Source organism: Varanus komodoensis, unplaced genomic scaffold (assembly GCF_004798865.1).
Source record: "Varanus komodoensis strain SLA01 unplaced genomic scaffold, ASM479886v1 scaffold6_2, whole genome shotgun sequence".
Taxonomy (NCBI): domain Eukaryota; kingdom Metazoa; phylum Chordata; class Lepidosauria; order Squamata; family Varanidae; genus Varanus; species Varanus komodoensis.
The window spans coordinates 1758515-1783594 of NW_025336346.1; the positions used below are offsets into that span (position 1 = coordinate 1758515).

At 47.1% G+C, this 25080-nt stretch overlaps 1 protein-coding gene across 5 annotated transcripts in view; it reads left to right on the forward strand.

Moving 5' to 3' along the window:
- The first annotated feature begins 8228 nt into the window (after positions 1 to 8228).
- SEMA3F (semaphorin 3F) overlaps positions 8229 to 25080 on the forward strand; it is a 153026-nt gene continuing 136174 nt past the window's right edge. For 3 of the 5 annotated variants that reach the window (XM_044451212.1, XM_044451215.1, XM_044451216.1), the window contains exons 1-2: positions 8229 to 8859; positions 19399 to 19558. In XM_044451212.1, the coding sequence (XP_044307147.1) occupies positions 19447 to 19558 (112 nt within the window). In that variant the 5' untranslated portion in view covers positions 8229 to 8859; positions 19399 to 19446. Of the gene's footprint in view, positions 8860 to 9184; positions 9200 to 19398; positions 19559 to 25080 lie in introns of those variants that run through there. The other 2 variants (XM_044451213.1, XM_044451214.1) reach the window with 2 other exon arrangements.

The window sequence follows — 25080 nt, forward strand, 5'->3', positions numbered from 1 at the left end:
AAATTCTTGGAGAAAGATATGATTCTATTGACGAGTTTGGCTATTTAAAAGTAACAGGTTTGAAGGCCATTCCATTCCTTACTTTAATCCTGTGACCAGAAAATGCACAACTAATGCAAAATGTATAATTAATTCATCAAATTTATATTTAAAAAAAAACCAACTGTTGTGAGCTGCCCCGAGGCTTTGTTGCGATGGGGACGGCATAAAAATGTTTTAATTAATTAAATAAATAAATGGTGACCATAATTTACCAGATAGTATGTGTCATCTTAAGTGAGGCAAGTAAGGGAATGCCTCTTCTAAGAAGAGAGTACTGAAAGTACTCACTTATTTATTTATTATATTTATATCCCACCTCTCTCCCATTGTGGAACTCAAGGTGGCTACATGTGGTTCCCCGGTGGTCTCTCCTCTAAGCTCGGGCAGCCCCAGACCTCCTTAGCTTTAACATGGTAGATGTTGTGTGCCTTCAGACCATATTCCAGAATCATGTTTACTCTTTCCTCCCATTTTTACATGAATTCTCCTTTGACATTGCCACAACAAATGTATGCCATTGAACTTCTGCTGCCATTTTAATTCTGCTCATCTTTCTAATACTTTCCGCACTTCTTTTGCACACCAATGTTTTGCAGAACTTCTTAATATTAAAACTAACAACCTACTCTATGAGCATCCAAAATTACACAAGGAAAATTAACAGAACGGTGGACCTGTATGGAAGACAGTGCTAAAGAGCATTTTACAACATGGGCCATACAACTGGCCATAAACTAGTCTGCAGTTCATGCCTGGAAGACTGTTCCATTGAACTATTGTTCTGAAATGGTTTTGGGCCTAATGTTCTTTTTCACTTCGTTTCTTTTTGGTAAGCACATGAAGGCCAATTAGGAGTCTGTCTATATTCACAGGAGGCAAATAAAGATTTGGAAATTATTCCACAAAGAGGGTTTAGCCAACACCTGCCACTTGGGGTAAATGCTCAGCAGGCCTTTTTTATCTGCCAGTTTGAAGGCGTTTTCAACAAAACTCTAAACCTGCAGCTCCAACACAGACCTGGACACTCCCATAACAAAGTGAAAGCACTGGCAAACCACCTTGCCCTCCTCTTACTGTTGCTGTTGACCAGACTGAGGGTCAGCCTTAGAAAAATGCCACAGCTGGCCAGAGAAGGGAAGCTGCCTCCAGATTGCACTTTGGGGGGATGCTCTGCAGGCTTTGGGGGGATGCTCTGCAGGCTGAGGCAAGGAAGTGATGACCCCCAAAGGGGACAAAACCAAAGGGGGTCACCCATCTGGGAAGACTCAAAGGGAAGGGTGGCCTCGCATCTCTGCCAAGTTAGTTGTGTGTTTGTTAGTTGTGTGAGGAGCTTGCTCCTCCTCCATAGGGCCTGACTACGTGCCAGGGAAAGAGGTTAAGAGACCGAGTGGGGCACCAGAGCAGACCAATTAGTAAAGTGATGAGTAAAAAGAGATTTGGCATAGGGTAGAGGGCTAGTTAGATATGGGGAACCTGGCCCGGACAAGTCATAGAATCATAAAATAGTAGAGTTGATGACAGTGCTGAATTCTAGCCCTTATTGTAACCACAGGTTTGGTGGCCTCCCTGTGAGTTGGTCCTCAGGCCTCCAGATGCTGCTTTTTAATGCCTGGCTGGTGCAGAATCAGGCCTCCTTTGTCCACAATTCAATGGCAGATGAAGCAGCCAATCTGGCAAGTGGAACCAGGACCTGGGTGGGTGAACACCGGAGGATCTTCTCTGAAGGGTCAGGGTCTGCAGGAATTCTCTGCCTCCAGGCTCTCTGTCTGTCTGACTCCTAGCCTAGCGCGTTTGCAACTTGTACTGGGCTAGTGGGACATGCCACGGATTAACATCTGTGCTGAGGGCACCCTACCTGGCGCAGCACAGTATTTCATGGACTGTGTGACAACCATGGGATTGCCCCAGCATGTCATTGCCCCAACACATGTAACAGGGCAGATCCGGATTTTGTTTTTTTCAGCCATGCATGGAGATAGCAATCTGAAGGTGGAGGACTCTGAATTGGTCCCTTTCTCATGCTGAGGTTTAGAGTAACAGCAATATTTCTCCTCTGCTGCAGTGAGGGCCCATTAAAGTGATCTGTCATGAGAGGCTGATGGATCCAGATGGCTTCCATGGGGCTCTCAGGGGTCCTCTGGCTGATATGGCTGGTATTCCTGTTGAATTCCTGGCAGAACTCCAGGATACAGAGATGACCTGGGCGGCTGACACGATTGCTTTTAAGTATCCTCTTTGCAGTAGAGCTCGTGCTGCCCTGTGTTATACCCCAGAATTGAAAGCAATGAAACAAAAGAGGAGACAGCTTGAGTGCAGATGAGTAACACTTCTAGTGGATGCACTCAAGCCCTGGTAAGTGCCTATAGTCAGATACATCTGGCGGCAGCGAACACAGTGAAGCATATCTCACGGCTTCTATTCAGTCTCCTTGCTACCCAACACAGATCTTTAGGATTGTTTGGGCCTGTCACATGCTAGCCCACGGACATCTTAGACCTGTCTGAAATCTACATTTGCAAGGTATTTCCAGGGTACCATCTCTTGCATTTGCTGGGACTTAAACTCCAACGTTAGCAGTTTAATCTGGCAAGGTATCCTGAGCTCAGCCTGGTCTCATTTTCTTGGATGAGTAGTAGATCAAGCATATTGACAGGGCGCTTGGACAGGTTCATCCAACCGCACCTATACTGGATCCTCGCTGTTCCTGGCTTGTAAAAGCTGGCAGGGAGGAAACAGCTGGCTCAGCCAGGAGGTGACTAGTGTCTTTTTATGAGAGGGTGTGGACCCATGCCACCTGCAACAGGCAGTGAAGAGGCAACTCTGGAAGAAATTATCTCTGCACCTGGAAAATGTCAGTGATTTGAGACAGGTGACAAAGTCCCTGAGTTGATGGTGACCAATCAGTTCCAGGTGCTCTTGGATGAGACTGTATATCTGGCTACATTTCAGGGGGATCCAGGCCAGGTTTTGACATACAAACAGCTTTGGTCATCCTGTATGATGACCTAGGTTGGAGGAAAGCCGAGCGGAATGTGACCTTCTTGATACTCCTGGATCTATCAGCAGCTTTCAATGCCAGTGACACTGGTATCTTTCTGGGGCAGCTGGCTGAGTTGGAGGTGAGGGGGATATTGCATTGCAGTTATTCCACTAATTTTCCATTTCCTTCCTTCCTTCCTTCCTTCCTTCCTTCCTTCCTTCCTTCCTTCATGTCCATTATACCCAACAGACAAATTTTCTGGGCAGTTTACATCCTACTTGAAGGGATGGGACCGGAAGGTGGCACATGAGAAATATTGCTCGGCCCCTTGGAGTGTCCAGTATCCCAAACCCAGGAAATTTGTCTACTGGGTAGCATGGAATGTAATAAACCAATAATTTATTTTCAATCCTTTTGGCACCACCTTAGGACTGCCATCTATGAGAAGGCATTCAATAAGCTCTAAATAGTATATCAGGTCCATTATGTCACTTGTTTTAATTTGTGCTAGCTACTGAAGTTTTAAATTTGGCTTTTACATTTTGTACTTAATTTTTAATGACATTTTATTGTTATCTCTATTTTATGCTACATGTTGTTATATTTTCTGTGCTATTGTTAATTGCCCAGAGAGCTTCAAATACTGGGTGGTATAGAAACAAAATAATAGTAATAATAGCAGGAGGTACTATCATTGCAAGTGTGAGGCTTATTCCTCTATTTTGACATATTCTGAGACAAACATTTATGGAATTACATTTCCAGACTATGCCACCTTCTTATCTGGACAGGAGGTATGCAAATGTTCCCATATTTTTATGTTTTTCCATAAGTGGGGCTTCACAAAGAGAAAGTATTATATATTTTGCAAAATTTTGATATGCTCATTGAAAGAAAAGATTTCTGTACCTCTGTGTCTGATATACGGTGCATAAGATATAGCATCTGATAGAACTCTGCTCAAGCAAATGTATAAATTATTTGTGGATACGGATCATTATGTAATTGCTCAGCTAATCAAGCAGCTCAATTTGCTACTGCTGCCAAAGGTTTTAAAACCTATTGCTCTAAGTTGCACATATGATGAACTGATTTGATCACTATGTTCAATTTTTTCCCTTGGTAAAATTATATATATAATCTGACTGACTGACTGTTGTGTTACTGCAATAAAGAATGAAAAAGATTCATGATGGAATGACTTTTTACTAATGTATAGTATTTTGTTTATTAAGCTCTGTGTTACCTCATTTATCATTCAATACCTCAGAGAAACAGCATTGCTGAAGTTCTGCTAACATGTAAATATGTAGCAAATTAATTAATCAATTGTTTAAAAGTCAAACGATTAATCAGTGAGAAACCCTTTGATCTTGTAAGTGTCCTATAATAAATAAATAGTAGCATGGGAGTTTAGGTTTAGGCTGCCCTGGTTAGTGTTAGTTATCTTATTCACGCAGCAGTTTCCTGATGTATGTACCCTATGTGGAAAAGATGCCTGTCACAAATTTTCCTTTACATATAATTTGGTGGAGTGGGGGAATCAATGCCTGAAGTGGTTCAAAGTGTTTCTCTGTGGCTTTTGTGGGCTTGAACTGTATTTTTCAATGCTCGGCTTTTTGTTGGGCTGGATTAGTATACTCACTGTTGATGTTGGCTCCAGGGTTTGAGGGCCCTTGAGCAGACCCCTTGGAGAGCCCCTCTCTCACTGAGTTTGCCTTCTCATCACCAAGGCCACCTGCTGCTCTGGCGCCTCTTCCCCTCTCTCCTCATTGCAAGCAAGCCCTTTCTTGCTGGGCAGGCAGAGAGCCAGTGGGCAAGCCGGCACCCACTACTTCTCCTTCTTACCACCACCATTGTCTGGCCCAGGGCAAGAACCAGGTGAGCAAGCAGGTTGCCACAGAGGAGAAGAGAGGAAATTCCACGGGAACTTGCCATCGGGCCCCTGCATGGTGCCCAACCATTGACTCCAGCCCTGCTCATTGCGTTCAAATCACAAGCAATGTGATCTGGCAACGATGTGCATGCACAAACCTGCAAAACACCGGTCACACTGATGCTTTAGGCTGCGGTCCCCAGCCTTTCTGAGCCCAAGGGCACGTTTGAGGGAGTGGCTCAAAATGGCTGCCATGGAGGGTGTGGCTAGTCACACAAGGACTGCTTGGGGACCTGGCTAGTCAAAAGTGAGCTGAAGCAGTGGTGATGGGGAGAGAAATGATGACGCTAGAAACTGGGAGTCCAGGGGAAGGGAGCAAGGCAAAGGACGGCGAGCCAGTGTGGTGCAGTGGTCAAGAGCCCGGATCTGGCTCTGATGGTCTGGATTCTAGTCCCCACTCAGCCATACTGACTTTGGGCCAGTCACAGCCTCCAGCCCAACCTACCCCACAGGTCCTGAGAGGAGGAGAAGGTGAATGATGCAAGCCATTCTGAGTTCTTTAAAAAGAAAGGAAAAAAGGTGGGATATACATCTAATAAATAAAAAGTAAAAGTGAGAGCCAGTGTGGCGTAGTGGTTAAGAGCGTGGGACTGGGACTCAGGCGATCTGGGTTCTAGTCCCTGCTCAGCCATGGAGCCAACTGGGTGACTTTGGGCCAGTCACAGACTCTCAGCCCAACCTACCTCACAGGGTTGTTGTTGTGGGGATAAGATGGAGGAGGAGAATGATGTAAGCTGCCTTGAGCCCTTTGTAGGAAAAAGGCAGGATATAAATCGAAAAATGAATAAATAAAATGGGGTGCAATAAAAAGCAAGACTAGAGGCTGGGAGAGGGGAAGAAACTGCAAAGGAAAGAGGAGGGCAAAGGGGAAACTGCAAAGGCAATAGTGAAGCTGCAGGCTGGGAGGGAGCGGGAAAGAACAAGGCTAAGAGGTAGGCAGGAGAGAAAGAGCAAAGCTAGAGGTTAGAATGGGGGAGAAAGAAGAGTACCCTGACATTTCCTATGCCTTTTTTTAGCTAATGAAAGGGGCAGGAAAGAGAGGGCTTTGTGGGTGCCTACACACACTAAGAGCACCTGTTGTAACAGTTTAACCAAGTGCTTTACCACTGTTTTAAGGATTTGCTTTCCAAAGATCAGCCCCAGGACTTGCCTAGAGGGAGAAGTGAGGGTACTTCTGATCCTTAGCTCTGACTGACTGGGATGGGGGCTGAGGGTGGGGTTGCGCCCAAATGGCTTTGAAAGCTCCCTGATTTTGCCATTTTTCAGGGCTGCTGTGACATTCCAACTACTCAACGAGTCCAGCCAGAAAAGTTACTTCAGCATTTACTGAACTACCTTGTGCCAAAGAGGCAATCATGAATTATTCATGGCTGTGAGAGATTGCGGGGGGGGGGGGGAGGCGAAGGAAGCAGCGGGGGATGATGCATCCTTCCTTGCCTAGCCTTAGGCCAGAACCTGTCATTTGGCTTTCAGTGCAAACTTTTGGCTGGTCCGTCATTGCCTGTCCACAGGGTGATGGATGTCATAGCTGTACCCAGCCTCCTCAAAACTCACTCACTCTCTTAGGGACATTGATGCTTGCCAGTTTCCCTGCTCAGAAGTAATCTCTCCACTCTGTGTGTGTGTGCATGTGTGTGCAGGGAGGGGGGCAAAATAACTGGCTCTCCTACCTGGAATGCAACAGTATCAGTCTTGCCAGAAGCACACAGGTCACAGGTAGGAAACATGTACCGTGCTATGCAGCTCTCACTACACATTCTGGGCTGTATGCACCCAAAGCACATATACCTTTATAAAGGTGATCTTCAGCGGCTGCTCTCCTCCACCATGATGTTAGCCTGATTTGAGGTGGAACAGATCTCCTGGCAAATCCAGGCCTTCTTGAATCTTAGATACATACAGAAGTGCAGGCTTTTCTAGTTTGACTCAAAGGTGGGGGCAGCCATTGGCTGCAGATTATGTGTTGATTTAGCTTGAATGTGTGCCGTGCTCCTTCACCTGAAGGCAGGGTCAGGTATCCCTACCTGTAGCAGAAGGACCCCTCCAAAGAGAGAGGGGAGAAAAACTGAGTCCCATAACCAGCACAGCATTTCCACACCTTGCCATCTTCACCTCAGGCCCGGCTCACGTCCATCCCACCCAGACCTGGAGGTAGGGCTCCCGTCTATCCCATCCACCAAAGGGTTAAGCAGGCTTGCCTGAGCTGCTGAAACGAGGCGCTGGGGTGGGGAGGGCTGTGGGGAGAGATAACACTCCCTCCCGCTGTCAGTTACGCCCGACTTTTCTTTGTTGCAGGGTATTTGTTGAAGGTTCTGCCTGGGTGAATTCTGCAAGGCTACAAAGCAAGGACCCCATCCTTCTCTCCACGACCCACATCATTCGTTCAGTTCCACTCCGGTGTCCTTCCTCTCTTCCTTTCGCGTTCTGCTTCTTTCTCTCACTTCAACCACCCCCCCGCGCGCCTTCTGTCTCTCGCCCCATCCACCACCCTCCTTCCTCTCCCACCCCCACCCGCACCCCCACCCCCATGGGACGGGAGACACTCCCTTGCAAGCCACGGAATAACTCAGCCAGAGAGACAAAGGACTCGCGGTGTTTGTTTATTTCACACACACACACACACACCCCTCCCCCCCCCCGCCGCCTGTTTTGTCTGTCTCGTTTTCCCTCTCGATTTTTAGGTGACGGGGTGGGGGGCGCTTCGCCACCAGTGAGCTCTAAGCAAGGTGGAAAGCCAGGCGAGAGATGCCTGCACGAAAAAGGATCACGCGCCTCGATGGATTCAGATCAGGATCCTATTTCTTGTGTTTTCCTAATGAGAGAAAAAGTAAAGCTCGGCCCTGGATGCAAGAAGACGTTGCGGGGGAAACTGCTGAAACTGAGCCTAACCAGAGCGTCCTTGGTGTGTGTGTGTGCGTGCGTGTGCAGGCGGGGCGGGGCGGGGGCGCTAAGTCCTCCGCTCTCGAGAGTTGCGTGAGCCGACCTAGCTGACACCCGGCGAGAGCGCTGGAATCCCGCGGCTGGCTCGCTCGCTCGCTCGCTCGCCGCCGCCGCCGCCGCGCCAAGCCAAGCCCAGCGGAGGGAGGGGCGGTACAGGTGGAAAAAGAGGTGGCGGCGGGGAGGAGAACGGCACCGGGTCCAGCCCCCGCTCCAGCGCCCGAGGAGGTGGGGACGGGGCGGGGCTATGCAAATTGCAGGCCGCAGAAGCCAATTGACTGAATAGGGTTTGAATGGGGTTTGGGTGCTCAATGTGAGAGAGGGGGATTTGTGCGCGTGGAGGGGGAGGGTGGTGGTTTATTCCCCCCTTCTTTTTCTCTTTGCCAAGCGGCCAGGAGGCCACATTAATTACTATTTCTGCTCCCATACTCTCCCCCCGTTATTATTATGAGTGTTATTCTATTCTCCTCCCGCGCTCCTGCCGATCGCCCTGCAGCGAGAACTTAGAGGGGGCAAGCGCGCATTGACACTCGGACAAGCGGCGAGGGGAGCGAGGGAAAGTCAGTCCTACCGCTCGGCTGCGAAGGAGTCCCGCCCGGCTTGGCTGCCTCTGGAAACCGGCTTAGTTGCGAAGCCAGCATTTCTATGGATTAGCGGAGAGCTCTCCTCGGATCCTGAATTCGAAGTCCAGGATTCCCGAAGGTGCCTCGGCAGCAGCCTGCTAACATTTGGCCAGAGGAGGAGAGCGGGATGGCCGTGGGACGCCGTGACCAGGACAGCTGGTGAGAAATGCCAGTTTGGGGCCGATAAGATTTCTCCTTGGCTCCTTCATTTCCCCGCTTCTGCCTCCCAGAGTTAGGAGCAAGGGCTTCAGGGATCCTACCGCGAGCAGCGGAGTGAGGGATCTTTCTGGGTACCGTCTGAACGGGCAGCATTTGCCCCTGCCCTGCCTCCATTCAGAAAGGTACGTGTATGCGTGCAGGGAAAGCTCAGCCTGTGACGGGAGTCCGTTTGCCCACCCCCGCTGCCCATGCGCCTTTCTGATTGTGATTCCAAATTCCGGGGCGTTCATGGGCGCCCCTTTGAGTCAACGGGACGAATCCCCGGATTGCAAGCTTCGACTCTGTCCAAGGAGTAGCCTGTTTCATTTGGGCTGGCCTTTGTGTTCGCAAAGGTGTATTATCGGGGGGGGGGCACCGAGAAGGGCGCGGGAGAGTGGGGTGAGGAAGCGTGAGGGTGGGTCTGAGCCGCTGTCACGCTGCTCCGCTTTCTCCGTCCTTTTGAACATGGGTGCGTAGCAGGAGGTGAGTGTGCGCGTGTGAGAAAGAGAGGGAGGGAGGGAGAAGGAACCGGGCATAATAACCAAGGCCAAGGGAGCGGGAAGAAATGTTTCAAGCAGCAAACTTTGCGCGGCTCCCTTCGCTCTCGTTCCGCCCGGGAAGCGGCCGGTTCAGCACTTCGCTTCGCCGCGCTTGGAAAGTTGAGCAGATACCCAGAAAAGCGGCAGTAAGCGGGGGCGGGGAGGCGAAAGCCCGCTTTTGCTCGGGGAAGCCGCTCCTTAGCTTGAGTGATGCCCGGCCGGGTCCGGCTGGAACCCTACCCGCCTCCACCCTTATTCCGCACGGCCAGAAACCGCCCACCCGAGGCGGCCCTTCCGTCGCCCTGTCCGAGCGGAGGAGACGCTTCCCGGGCAAGGTGTCTCCGACTCGTGACTAATCGCGGCGGGGAGGAAGCGCTCGCTCCGGCTCTCCGGCGGGCACTGGCCGAGTGGGCTCGACCCAGCCCCGAAGTTGAGGGCTGCGAGCGGGCTGGCAGAGGAAAAAAACCCGCGGGGAGGGAGCGCCTCTCCGGGGCTCGGGACGGCGCCGGGCTGCTGGGATCGCTCCCGCTCTGCTCTGCAGACGATTTGAAGCGTATTTCGAGTAACACAAACAAATAGAAACTTTTGCGCAAAGAAGCCCTCTGCACTGTTAAGCGTCAAAGTTGAGCCGCTCCGAGGGCCCCTTTCCAGTTTCTTGATGGAAAAGCGGCCAATGTCACTATTAATACGCAAGTTACTAACAGCGGCTTTGACGGTGGGGAGTGGATCGCGTGCCAGCACGGGCGGGGGGGGGGCATTGCTGAGCGCCCCAGGTGTGCCGTGGCGTCGCCGCGCTGTCCGCTCGTGTCCCAGAGCGGATTCACACGGCACTACGAACTGAGGGACGCTTATTCTAGGAGTCCGGTTCGCTAATTTGGGGCGCGTGCAGAAGAAGGAACCCCACGGCGGCTGTCCGCTGCACACCGAGTCCCACTGAACTCTCAGAGAGGCTTACTTCTAAGTAAAGCAAGGCAAGACTGCGCTCTCGGGTGGCTTTCACGTGCAATACGCACGGGAGGAAGTCCCGCTGTGAACTCGGGGAGCCGTTACTTGCGAGTAAAGATGCATGGGGCGGCCTGGATAAATACGCCACTCACACCCCCTGCAATCTCTCTTGCGCGTCTTTTGTCCCACGTGTGAAGGTTGTTCCGTGAGAAAGAAGTGCGGTCAAGGAGGAGGACATATTTTTAGCCAGTATACTGTGCGCACGTTACAAACCAGATTTAGCATCACGTGTGACCATGCCGCTACGGCCTTAACACTCCTCAGAGCTGGGCGGGCGCGGTGCCGGTGAGCAGCGGGGCACCGACCTGAGGAATGCAACCTTTTCCTCGGCGCTGGACAAAAAGGCCGCTCCGCCCCTTCGCTGTGCCCGCCGTCCACAAGCCGGATCTCATCCCGACGACGGTGAAAGCGAGGAGCTCCTTCAGGCTCTCCCGCCTTTATACTCCCCGCCCCCGCTTAGTTCTGCGGGCACTCCAGTAGCTTTGCTAGGCGGCCGGTGGAGGAGACTGCGAGGTAGCAAAGCGCTGCCGGAGGAGGAGCAGAGGCGCGGGCGGCCTCTCGCTGTGCCGCGACGTTGACTCCGGCCGGCCCCGCGTCCGCTTTCGCGCCCGCTTGTTTCCTGGTTGCTGCATTCACGTGCCCGAGAGCGACGCGACTGGCGGGCCGCTAATTAGCGCGGGCCGGGCTCGCATTCCTAGGGGACCGCGTCCCCGCCCCTCAGCCTGTCCGCCCCGGTTTGCCGCTCTAATTGGGCCGGCGACTCCTTTGGGCGGGCAGTCGCTTAGGACTCCTGCCGCCCTCGGCCTTCTCCCGGCCGTTGCAGGCCGACACAAGGGTGAGCCAGGGAGCCTTTCATACGACGCAGTGAGTCTCAGGCCTCCCCGCCGCGTGTGTGCACGGCAGTTGTCCGTGTGGAAGAAAAGGGGCATTTGTACTGTGAATGAGCATCTTGGGCGGTGTGCTTTTTCCTCTTCTTGCTTTCTTTTTTTGGTAATGTCCACCTTATCCAGACCTGATCGGATAGAGCAAGAACTGGGGCCATTCTGGGTCCTGAAACGAACATAGGCTCGGGTTTACAGGACCATTCGCCCACAAATTTGCATTTGCTCTACTCTCTTTTTCTCTTTCTGCATAAGTGAATGTGACTTTGTCCTTAAGGGAGTCTGTTTCCTAAGGCCGTTTCTAGTCCGTGAAAGGGATGCACGCAAGAGGGGTGAAGAGAGCATTTGATTTCAGGGAAAAAACAAAACCCTCACAAAGATGCATGGGAGGAGAGCAGCAGGAAGTGCAGCACGTGTGGACAAATAACCCGCCAATCCAGCGGTTCAGGCACGGTAATCAGCACCCTTATATCTTTATTTCAGCAAGTGCCCATAGAGAGCAAGGTGGTTGGGGCAGAGCCTACAGATTCAGGGCTCCAAATGAAGGATTTTGGGCTTCAGCCCTAGTGAGCCTATTCCTAATCACTTCTTATAAGCCTCATGTGACAAAAGTGTGTTCCTCACACAACTGAGGGAATCTTGGGCAAATCATATGAGATTTTACTTGGTTTATTATCAGTCAGTCAACTACGTATGCATCTAGCCTGGAGTGAAGACAAAAAGTTCTGTAGCAAAAGAGAGAAAGTGAAAGAAGAAACTTTCCTTGTGTTTGAATCATGCATCCATATGTCTTAGCACAGTCTCCCACCAGGGGGTTATGGGAGTTGTAGTCCAACAATGTCAGATTGGGGAAGGCAAGCTATCCTAGCAAGTTGTATCTTAACTAGTAAGTTCCATCTTAATACCGCATTCTGTCTTTTGTGTAAGAGGATGGAGAATACCTCTGTTAAAAAGGGTGGTAGTTTTTACCAGTATTGTTTTCTATTAAAACGAATGTATTAAAGTTTTGTTCCCCAATTTATCAGTGTATCTTTTTAGTGAAAGTGTTTAAAAATCCATTTCAGTGAATTAATTCATTAAACTTTGCAGCCCTAATGAAAATACATGAGGAGGCCTAGCTAAGCTGGTGCTCACCCTGCTCACCTTGGCCCCGGCAGCCCTACTTCTTTCACTGCAGTATGGATGGAAGACGGGCTTTCGCAAATGAGACATAAATTGTGTGTGTGTGTGTGTGGGGGGGATTGTTTTGTTTTGTTGCATTTCTTGGGTCTGCAATTTAAATATACAACAGCTAGTACATGCATTTGAATAAAAAATTCTCTCTTATGCTTTGTACATTCAGAAAAACAACATTCAGGGTATTTTCACACTGGGGGCTTAAATTGGTGTGTTCTTAAATTGGTCTATTATAATGCAAATGTAGAGCCTTGGTTAGACTATACTGTAAATTTCTCTGATGCAGTATGTCCTATGTTAACAACACTAATATGTGACACAAATAGGAGGAGAAATGCTCAAGTGATTGTATTTTTAGTGTCACATGTCAAAATATGAACTTACATATAAGGAAGACTTATCTGCACAATGTTCACTGAACCTGTGGAATTCATTGTGATGAGAACATTAAGCAAACTGTTTGAATAATTAGTTCCCCAAGGAAATATTGGTCATATTGTAGGGGCAAAGGGCCATCAGTGGCTGCCAGCCAAGATGATTGCAGAGTGTACTTTCCTTCTTGGTATATCCATAAATATAAGTACTGGGAGAGGGATGCTAGATGACAGGTTGTTTCTTTTGCATGTTGCTGGAAGCATTTGATTTTGTTAAAGACCAGAGATGGGGCTATAGTAATGACAAGTGGGAGCTCTACCCATGTGGAGGGCTTTCTTTCAGGGCTCCATCCAGTCTTGTTATCTTCCAGGATACTCCACTCTATTCTCCCTCCCACCATCAAGTCAGCTGGCATTCTGTGGCCGCTGAGCATTTTCAGCCCACCTGGGGTTTCACCACACTAACTTTTTTGAACTTCAAATCTTCAGATTCTCTTGAGCCTGCTGATGCCTTTTATTTTATGTGCTGGTAGTGCTGTTTCAGCTGCATTAGGATCTATACTTGGAGAATGAGTTTGTTTTACTATATTAGATTATTTTTGTTGGTTTTTGTCTGGTTTTATCCCGTTATACCTTTTTCTGATGGCAGAGAGAGAGTGCATTGTTGAATTTGCACATCACCTAAGGATATCTTGATGATATGAGGCCACTGCCTGTCTTCCCTAATATAGGCTACTACAGTATGCCACAATCCGGAGCATGCTTTAGTCTGTTTAAAACTGAGTTTGTGTGTGCATTTTGTTTAAATAAAACTAAAATTAATTTTAAAACTGTTTCTGTTGTTTTCTTTTGCCTGAACAGCTAACATGAACTGCAAGGTGTTAATAGCTGGGCAGAGTGGAACTATTGTTTAAAATAAGAGGTAGGCCTGGACTGCCCCACTATCTCTGCCTGTCCTCCATTCCATGACTGTGTCCAACTTTTCTTCATTTTAATCCAGCAGTGTGCCTTTGCTTTGCCATACTAGATTACAGATAACTATACACGCCATTATCTGTTACATGGAGATTGCCCAGTTCCATGAATGAGGATACAAACAGGTCACAAAATAAATAATCTGCCTTTTTCATCAGCGTACAGGCAACTTGATTTACTTTTCTGTAGCACTGGGATGAGGTGGGGAGTTATCCAACAGTAAAAAGCAAGACAAGGGTTAGCATAATCAAAGCAAATGCAGGCTAGAGTGTTGGAATGGCGCTTGGGAGATCCAGGTTCTAGTCCCTTCCTGGTCATGAAACTCACTGGGTGACTTTGGGCTAGTCACAAATTCCCCGTCTAACCTACCTCAAAGGGGTGTTGTTGTGAGGAAACTTGCAAGCCACCTTGAGTTATCTGCAAGAGAAAAAAAGGCAAAGTAACAACAAATGTGATGATGATGATCTGTTTTTATTATGGAAGAAGGTATCGTCCAGTGTTAGATCACCCACATTAAATGGGCAGAAAGACCAAGGTTCAAACCCTAATATCCCCCTATTAAAAGAACTACAAGCAATGAAGGCAGAACTGGAAATGTCTCCTGAGAATTTAGGGACTTCCTGTCAGTCAGTCTAGACAATATCCGACTGGTGGTCTTATTTATTTATTTATGCATGCATTCATATGTTGCCCCCTATTCCTAATGGAGTCTCTGCGTGGCTTACAGTATTTAAATTATTCAATATAAAACAAAACCACATATTCCATAACTAGCAATTTAAGAGTGGCTTTTTAATATATTCCCTCCTAATGGCAGAAATTTCAGTAGCTGGGCAGTCGAAGTGAAGTGGCGGGAGGGGGGGCTACACAGAGAAATCTCTGTCCCTTCCTCCCAAATTAATGGCCGTGAAAACTCCCAATAACAGTTGGCCAGATGGAATAAAATGCTCTGGATCAGATTCTGCCTGTCTGTACATAGTCCAGGGAAACATGGGAATAAGACTATAGTCCTGCAATGTGGATCAGCAAGTTACACGTGGCTGCAGTTCAGCATAGTTTGGTCAAGTTATTAGCATTGTGGCTTAGCCAGAAGCTTAGCAAAGATTTTGCTGGCATCGTTGTCCGTTGTGTGTATGCACGTATTAATCATAGAGTTGTTAAGAATTTCATTTTCCTGATCTCTCTTTCTGTCTTTCTCCAATAATTCCCTGTTCTTTGAGTTCCTTTCTCAGGAGACTCTGATGCATCCACTGTGGTTTACAAACTGCAGCTGACCAGAGACATGTCGTGTCAGTGGCATGATGATACCCCCCTTTGCCTTTCCTCCTCTTTTCCCCAGCCTTCTGACATTTCCTTACTCTCCTCTTCAGGAGGAGGCAACTGACCCTCTGCTGTTGTTCCCACAGCACATACTCCAGGAATGCTCATACTTCCATGGATCACAAGGGCTTGAATCCTTGCCCCTCCACCGCATCAGGAATATGATAGCAACATGCATGCGCCAAAGGTTCCCTTGTTCTGTTTCTATTGTACTAAGAATACATATGGATGCAGTTAGAAACCATGTTAAAATTATTCAAACAGTGTGTGTACATGTGAGCAGGCAGAAACCCTTTAGGTATTTAGAGTCCCTCCCTTGCAACTCTGGTATCTGAAAACCTCAAACTTAATGTATAGCATACACATTATTAGCACTGTAGCCAGCTTCTTTAAAGAGGCTGTCAGGCTGACCAAGATCAGTGTGCAGGAAGCACACACGGGCACACTAAACGGGGCAGAGGGAGCCCAACCAAACAGCGAATGGTGGCAGGGCGGCCCTCTGCTTTGCTCTGAGGTCTGCCTGGAGAGGGGTGGGGCAAGGTAAGGAAGGGGCAAGGGCAGGACTGCTCTCAACACTGCCTCCTCTGCTTGACTGGTGAGATGCAGGGAAGTGGGAGTTAATGACAGAAACAAACTTCAGGGATTTCACAGGAAAATCCTTGGAATCAGTCAAACAAATCCAGACTAGCTCTGAGGACGTTTAGAGTAATGGATGGACTCCCAGGAGGATGCAGCTTTCTTCAGCTGTGGGCAATACACCACAATTGCAGAAGTTAAAGTTTCCCAGGGGCAATATATTATAGCAATTTCCTTTGCACTAGGTAAATATTTGTATTATTTGTCTTTCTTTCTCCACACATTCGCACTTCCCTTTTTGGAGATTCTTCCCTCAGCACACACATCAGGCCTTTTTGGAACCAGAATGTCTAAAACCCAAATTACCCTGTGAAATAAATGCTACAATCGGCTGCAGTTAAATCAAACCCCTGCTGGCCTTGGGAAATAGTTCTGGCAAATACCGATATTGCATTTGGATTGTGCTGTGCGTGCCAGTGAGAGTGAGTGAGATGGCAAACAAAGGAAAAGAGCAGAGAAGGAGAGGGGAGGAGGGAGGAGGGGAAGAATGTAAGGAAAAAAGGAAGGAGGCAAGGAGTGCAGCGAAAAGAAAAAGGGGGCAGAAAGAAGGAACAGAAAGCTGGGAGAGGAAAGCAAACAGATCTAGAGAATGCTGTTGCGCAGAATTTTGTTGGCTCTGCAGTTTCAGGCTTTCTGCTGATGAAGGCAGGCTGAAGAGGCTAATACGCCACTGTGCAGGCTTAGGAATGAACTAGTGTGTCATGCTTGGAGATCAAGGATCCTTTCGTAACTGAAGCTCAGCCACTTTTCAGCCCCTGAAATAAGCAGAGTTCAAGCCAACTATTTCAGAGCGGTTATCATAATGAAGAAAGGAAAGTTGGGTGCCCCGTCTGTGGGCTTATGATCCCTCAGTTCAGGAAGAAGTGGCAGAAGGAGCGGATGCTTCTTGCCACAACTAGCGCAACATTCTGAGTACAAACCTTGTGTGTGTGCCTTTGACTGCAGTGCAAGGGCAGGAGAGCATGATCTGGACACAGTCACTTCACTGTTTGGGTGATTTTCCCCGCTGGGATACTGTTTCTCTTATTCTGCTTGCTAGCTTTATCCTTGCTGCATCTTTTTTAGACAGCAGATGCCTGAAATGTATAGAGTATGCTCAGCTCCCCAGAACCAGAAGCTGAGCTTCCCAGCACAGTGAATTTCTCAACAACATCTCTAAAATCTAACAAGTCTGCTTAACCTAAAATCAGTTAGGGCTTTATAACTGACTTTCAAGGATTGCAGTGAAAGCTTTGTTGCTCCATGAGAGAAACAGTTTTTCTGAGTGCCAGTCTAGAGTTCTGTATAGTGCATTTTGAAATATTTTTATGTAGTGTTTAGTTGTTTTGCTATAGCTCAGGGTGGTGAATTTGTTTATAGGAATAATGTTCAGTGACCTTGGAGTAACTGAATTGTATGTCTCCACCAAATCAAATTGTAGAAATCAGAGAAGGGATGCTACAGTTAGCTTGGACGGTTAGCTTGCGGTATAAAAAGCAATTCCTCCAGGAAAACAGAAGGCCAGGAATCTATCTTTGGTTCAAAACCAGAGGAACTGGATAAAGGGCAAAGGTGTGGTTCATGGTGGGTTGTGGGTTGTTCTTTGTGTGTCTGAGTGGAGTTGGGAAAAGTATGTGTGACTGACACTTTCGGATGAACAAAGGTGATGCTTTAAATTACACAAACTCAGTCCCATCTGAATTCTGGCTAGCCACTTCCATAGGGCCCCTGGCACTCTATGTAGGCAAATCTCTCAAATCTGTTGTAGTTCAGTGCCTCAGTGGAACCCAGCTGAGCACATATGCACTTCATACACACACATACACACTATGCACACACACACTATATATATACATGCGCACACACACACATGCTGAGTGTGTGTAGGAGAGAGTGTTTTGTCTTTTTTATCTTTTAAATAATTAAGTCCAGATTTCTCCTGCCTAGAAAGCGGAGACTGTACTGTACAAGTATTCCTTCCCCTACTCGACTGCATTTCTGTGCTCAGTGGGAGGGCAAAGAGGTGGCTCGCAGTAGGAGTTGCAGCCTCTTTTCTCTCCGTCTCATGCAGGGTTGGAAGAGTCCCTAGTGGGTGGGCTGCTCTGGCTCTCCCTGCCATAGGATAAGGCTATAAGAACTCTTTTCATTCCTGAGAGGAGACGACTTGATTACTGCCCCTCAATCAAACCCTGTTTACTTTACCAAATGAGAGCAGCATGTGAGCCTGTTAATTGCAGCTGGGCTCCTATGGCCTGATATTCATTCCTCCTGCAGGCTCCTCTGACTACATTGGGAAATTCTGATGCTCTGGTAGGGAGGCAGTGACCCAGGATAGAGTTCAGCTGGTGAAAAGACACACAGGGCCCAATTGTGCATCGGACAAGCACGACATGATCTCACTGAAACCATCACTGTTGAAACATGTTCCTGATTTGTTAAGTTTTTTACCTGTGGACACAGAAAGTTACTATAACAAATTGTTCTTACACTCTACACACTGCCTTGCTCACTCAGTGCTTGGATCTCTTTCCCTCATAAGAGAGGAGATAAGTATAGGGCAGAGAACAAATGAGAGTTCCAGGTTCTATATATGCATCTGCTTTCTGTAGCATGAACTGCAGCTATTTTCTTCCTCTGCAACCTTGAGGACTAGAAATAGCATGGAAGGCTGAAAGTGATTTAAGGTTGAAGGCTCAAGCAAAAGTAAAAAGGGTTACAATCCAACCCAGAAAGGGAACAAAGCAGGGCCGAAGTAAATCAAAATAATCACCCAGAAGATGTTCCAAAATGTGTGGAGTGTATCACAGGAAACTAAATAATGGGTTGAGTGTTAGACCAAATGTACCCCAAATATTATAGATCTGCAAAACAAGAATAGGATTTAAGTTTGGGATCTTCTGTACTCCAGCTGTCCATAAAGTAGGCCCTTAATTCTTCCAAGATATGACTTGTTTACACAGAACAGATTTCTCCCGGCTTGGTCCCTTCCGGATGCATTGGACTACAGCTCCTGTAGTCCCAGCCGACAGGGCCATTGGTTTACTTGCTAGGGATAATAAGAGTTGTGGTCAGCACACCTGGAGAGCGCCAGAAGACTGACACAAGAAATGTAACAGGTGAACCAGGTGGTACACAGGTAGGGTTTAACTATATGTTACATGGCTATCCACCACTAGATCATGAATGTACAACAGTGGCAAAGGACAGAAGAGAAATTTTTTTCAAGGACTCAAGAATCCACTATTGTTGGGTAACATCAGCCAGTAAGAAACTTAGTGTCATCTGTCCTTTGTATGTTGCTTTTGCTAGTATCCTGACTAAAAATACTTCACCCAGAAATTTCTCACAGTTTCAGGTGGATACCCACAACATGTCATCAGGAATGTTCTTGGGCAAGTCAAATACTATTTGCATCAAATTGTTCCCATGCATTCTGTAGCAATGCAAAATCTGTATCATTCACGGTGTTGACTCTTAGCCACATGCTTGACCTGCTATGGACCAGAAGTATTTTGTACTTCTGGACTCTGCTGTGACAGCATCATTTTCTTTTACTTTAAAATTAAATCGTATCTTACCCGGTTTGTTTATAAGTGCATCTGCAGTTAAGTTATCTGATGAAAACTATGCACTGGAAAATTGGCCCATGCTTCTGAAGGTTACACTGCTGAATTTCTCCTGCACATTTCTCTTTCCAAAGGTGGAGTTGAGCAGAAGAATAGAAAGAGTTTTAAAAGAAATACATTTCAGTTGTTCATTTTAGAATAATAATACTTCTGCCTTTCTCTTTCCTCTAGATTTCCTAAGAATTCTGCCTGGATTTTAGAACCACAGAAATCCCTACAATGCCGCTGGTTGGCTTTTTGCTCTGGGCCACCCTGCTAATCGTGGGCTGGTGGCCATCCTACTCCAAGGATTACCTCTTTGCTACTCCAAGGGTGCAGCTCACTTTCAAAGGTAAGGCACAGTTTCTGTGCTAAAACAGCGTTGCACAGCGGTGGAGTCCTGTTATGGTTACATTTTCTGGCAGTCAGTGGCTTGCTGAAATTTCTGTCTCCAGACTGTGTCTCAGAGGGCACAGGATTCATACCTGAGGGTCTGTTTTAATTTCAGGCATGTCAGATTGGCCACTGCCTATATTTCCAAGGAAGCTATTCTCTGTAGCGCATTCCTTGGGATCTTAGCCACAATTATGAAGAATTCTTTTCTGGAATAGGTTCTGAGAAGCCCTTGGGCTAGCCGCCTACATCAATCAAGCACGTGGAGCATTGCACTCCAGTGTCTCTCCATCTGGAGATAACTGGCCTTGCAGCTTGTGGAGTTTCCTCAGCTTTTTTTTAGAGTCAAGCACTGTGGCTGGCAGTACATGCAGCAGATTGACAGCTCAGTGAACCCAAGCTGCTATGTGTGCTGAGAAGTTGGCAGCAAGTCACATGCAACCTCCCTAGAAAGGGGCTGCAGTGCTGAAAATGGTTCTTCCCCCTGCCTATGCAAAGAGGAGACAGGTGCTGGGACACGTGGTCGGCGGATCTTTGGAGTTAGCTGGTGTGAGGCAGTGATTTCTGTGAAGGATGGTGAAATGAATCACCAAACTGACCTGCTGCATCAACATGGGACTATCCACTGGGAATAAACTAAGAATGTACCATAGGTGCAGTCTCCTCCTGACCTTCCTTCCTCTCTCCTGGGGAGGAGAATAATTTGCTTCTCTGGACAGAGGTGTATGTAGGCCACAACTTCTGTGACTACAGTGGCATGGCATGAAGGCCTCTGCTCTCATGACATGATGTTCACACACTTTCTTTTGATTTCTTGCAGCGTGGAAGTACGTGATATATTTAGGAAAATGAAGATAGCTGAGAGCAAATAACAGGAATGAGATACAATCCCCCTCCCCCCACACTGCCGTAAGATACAGTGCCTGGGGGAGGGCGTGTTGAGATTTGGCAGTGAATCCTCTGAATAGCACTGTCATTTTAATTGCAAAAATATCATTTGTGTCTGGCTGTGGGCATTAGTTACAGGATGTGTGGAGCCCACAGAAGTTCATCTACAGCAAATAGGAGCCTAGGTTTTTGCAGAATGTGTGCATATGTTGAGAACCATCGTCTTTTGAATATTCCTTCCTATGAGTTATAACATGCAGACACTTACCTTGTAACTGTGTGACTATTTTTGTTCTAGTGCTTTTTTCTTTGGTAAGTAGTCTTCTTTTATATTTCCATGCTGACAGGATGTGGGGGCTGGCAGTGGCAGAAGGAGATTGTTTAGTGAGGTGGGGAGCGCAGGGTTGCCATTAGATTCAGCAAGGGAGAGCAGGGAAACAGCCTCTGGTGTCCATGAGCTGCAACTGTTGTCGGTCTGCCAGTCCCGTTGTTGCTCTGGCCCTGCAGTGACAGAGATGTGCGAAGGTGATTTCTGTGTGTGCCTGGCATGCTTCACCGGTACCTCTTTCTGGCTGACAACCAGCATGAGCAAACTACTTGCTCTTAACTAGTTACTCTGGGTATTTTTGTAGCAGAGGGAAAAAATACTTTGCATGATTATTGTAAGGATGATGACCAAATAATCTGTGTGAAGTACTTTGAATATTTACTGTAAGGAAGCGTTTGTTCATAAATCTGCGATGTTAAAGTCTGAATAAGAAGGGCTTGTCCTATACGTATTCTCCCAGAGTGAGCCAATACAAAGGAGAAGGTACTGTTTTCTATGCAGGGATGTGTGAACTTAGTCATTTTACTCATCCTAGTAATTTTTAATCCAATCACAACAAATGATTTAGAAGGTAGTATGAATTAGCAGGTATGCCATTGGTCTGCAGTGGGATGGACCTGGGATATCAAAGCACATTAGTGCTGATGCACTGGTTTCCTTGTGTGGATGTGGGGAGATTTTCCTCCAGGCCCTTCTGGATTTACGTAATTTATAAGGAACCCTACCCAGTCTCAGTAAGTCCAGGATAAACTAGCCCAGTCAGGCCCAAGTGGCAGCATTTGGAACAATCTGTATTTAATTCCCCAGTATTACTGTGACTCAGTCCTATCAGACCATGCTCCATGTGTGGAGCCAATTTATTCTTCGGCGAACTTCTTCCTTTGGTTGCCTGTCTACAGGCTGACATCAAAAGTAGGTGTTGTTGGGCACTTGCCAAGGTCCACCCTGCAGGGGCCTCGCTGCCAGCCCTTGCAGCATCCTTCATTTACCTTTTGCTCTTCCTCCAGGCAGTTGTACAAATTGAGCCCAAAGGAAGAAGGCTAGAAAATGGGTGGCAGGGATGGAAGCAAGAAGGTGGTGGACCTATCGTGGCATCTTGCCCAAAGCCCCCTCACAACCTGGAGCTGGCACTGCCTGTCCAGACATCTAAAAGCAGGTCATAGAAGGCCACAATACACAGCCACGTCACGCAGGGCCTTCCTTTTTCATCCCTCTGCCTTTTACTACTAGCCCCACTGGCCCCACTTTGTCGACAACTGCTCTGCATGCCCACCTCTTTGACACGCAAGTACTTTGCTCTCTTGAGCAACCTCACCTTTTCTTTGGAGTGTGAACAGTTTCATCAGAGAATATGGGGCTCATGGAAATTTGATCCATCCTGCCTTCAAGTTCTCTCTCTCTCTGCATGTGCATAGATACTCAGTTGAGATCCTCTTTGGGGCCTATTTAAAGATTTCTGTGTCTTGAGGGAGCGGTTGAAATCAATGACTCTGAAAAAGCAGTGTCTTTGAACTGTTCTAAGCAGCTTCGGTTTCCTGTTGTTACTCAGAAAAGGTGGGAAGCTTTACCTTTGCCAGGGAGTTTTGCTTTTCACTGCGTCACCTGGCTTTATGTTTCTGAGGCTTTGACAAAAACAGGAATAATAAATAATAAATCATGAGACTTGGCAGTGGAGTTGAAGGCAGCTTGGAAAGGACCGGAATGGCAAAGACATCCAAAGGGATGGAAGAATTTGGGTTGCAGGGGGTGGATAGATGAAGGAGGAGAGATTGGAAGTTACAGGAAATGAGAGATGAGGCAGGGCTGACTGTTAAAAGCATGCAGCTTAGATAAGCTGAGAGTCCAAAGAAGAATCTAAAAACATCTCAAGGGCATTAAGCCCAGCAGCAGGGGAGACAAGGGAGGGGAGCAAGAATTCAGTGTCAGCAGGAAGAGCTGCCTTGGAAAAGCTATCAGGGAGTGTTAAACACCTGGAGGGAAGAATAGTCTTTCCAAGCAGTTGCCTGCTTGCTGAGAAGGATTTGATTCGATTCCCTTGGCTGTACCTATCAGAGTGCACTAATATTGCCTTTGTTTTCATGTCTGTTTCTGTGTGCACGTGAGTGCACGCATGTATAAAACTGAGAAAAGTGAGAGACTAACTATTCCAGTAGCATGGCATGAGGAGGGGTGTATGAAATTTAATAGTTTTGCCCAGTGTTTTTCTTTGCTGGCCATTCTTCAAACGGGCCCCGTATTTGCTGGAAATGCAGTTCTCTGTTCTGTGATATTCATGCACTGCTGTAACCATACACTACATATTCTGCAACACATGCTTTAATGCAATTACCATTCCTAAGCTGGCCTGCATGCCCAGGGACAGTAGGATTAGTGCTGGACGGTTAAGCATTATTAAGCATGGTATGTAGCAGAAATGTTTGTACATGTTCACTCACAGGTCTGTTGGGAGCTGCTCCTGAATCATTTCTTGATTTCCCAAGGAGGCCTGATCCTGCCCTCATTCACAAGACAGCTGTTTACCACGACAGGCTTTTTAGTAGGTGCTTTTTAGCTTGTGGCTGCAGTGTCCAAGGCCAGACCTGTGTGTGAACGTGCTGGTTTTCACAACTGAGTTCACAATCCAAGGAGCTTGGCGGTCTGTCTGTGCACATGAAGGCAGTGTGCCTTCCTGCGTAACAGCATAGACAACAGAAAGACGGGGGTTCGGGGGAAAACTGTGGCTTCAGGAGAGTGGGGTGGCTTTATGAATGCAGCCTGCACGCAAGTCAACAGAAGTTGGCCTCTCACAAGAAGAACCAAATTAAGCCATTACTTAAATGGCGCAATCATCTTCCCATATGGTATTCTCACATTCTGTAAGTTACCTTTTTTATTCTTGAAGTCCATCTACCTGCACTTGCTAATATCACAGACATATTATTTAAGTTACAGAATTGAGACCAAGAAAGATCAAATTACAGCTTGGAGGTTAAAATTGATAATGTTATCTCCCCTTTTGAATGCTACTTAATAAAAGCATTGGTTGTTGCTCTTTTTAACAAATCTGTACATGAATTAGATGGTCAGTTTAATGGATAATGCCTGAATCTTTCTCTGCTTGATTGCTATAAATTGATTTTTTAAATTGTATTCTGGAACTTTTCCTGCTGTCTTTAATAGGAACTACTGTAGGTCCTGCACTCTTCTTGTAATGTGCTGCTGTTGGACAGGGCTGATCACTTTTAAAAAAGTTAAATTGACTTTATGCTGCTTTGTTTAGCAGTGGGATGTTGTCTCAAGTATCTTTTAGTGAAGTGCATAACATTAAAATGTAATAAAGAAATTCACGATTTTTATTTGTCTTTATTAACTTATCTTTTCCATTTCCTTGTCTTGGAAAATTCCTCTAAAAGGTCTTGAACAAATCATTTAAATACACAAACAAAAGTTATGGGTTTTTTATGCTTGACAGTATATGAGGCACGATAAAATCATGAGGTTTAGCAACTTTTAGAGGAAATATCAAATCACCTGCCTGACCTTTCTCCTTTTACTCTGCAGTGAATTTAGAAAAGCCCCCCTGTATTAAGAGTTTGTTCATTCCCTTTTATTTGCACTGCTATTTCAACTTACACTCACTCAGTTAGTGAGAATTAACCTCCAGCCTTGCCTAAAAGCCAGCTGGGATACCAGAGCTGTAAACCGAGCTGCCTTTAATCAGCTTTTTTTTCTGAGTCGATAATTTCTGTGTCTGTATGAGTCTCTCCTTCTAGTGAGGTGGTGGATGAAGAGAACGGGGGCAGGCAGGGAAGACCACTGTGAGAAAAATGGGGAAACATGAGGAGGAAGAGTTAATCAATGTGGGCTGTTAACATGGCCCAGGCCACCGACTCTGCTAATAAAACTGCAGCCAGGGCTTAGAGGAAGGTGAGAGATTTAATGCACCTCACGCCTCCTCCCATTTGGCCCAGATTCCACTTGGCAGATTAGCCAGCAGGAACAGGCCATAATTCCATATCTGAGCAGGAAGGAAGGAGGAAGGGGGCAGTAAGCCGGAGATGCCAGGTGCGTCAGGTCCCAGGCAGGCTGGGCTTCCAGTGCCGTGACAACATGGCTTGCGAAGGGCACCTGGTGAAATCATGGGAAGCGCTCAGATTTGAAATAACTATGGCAGTGGTGTGGGACTAAGGGCAGCGGTGGTGGCGGCTACTGCTGCTGCTTCATCATCATCATCATCATAAAAATAAGTCAGTATTTTCTCCCCTATCTGTCCACATAGTGAGCAT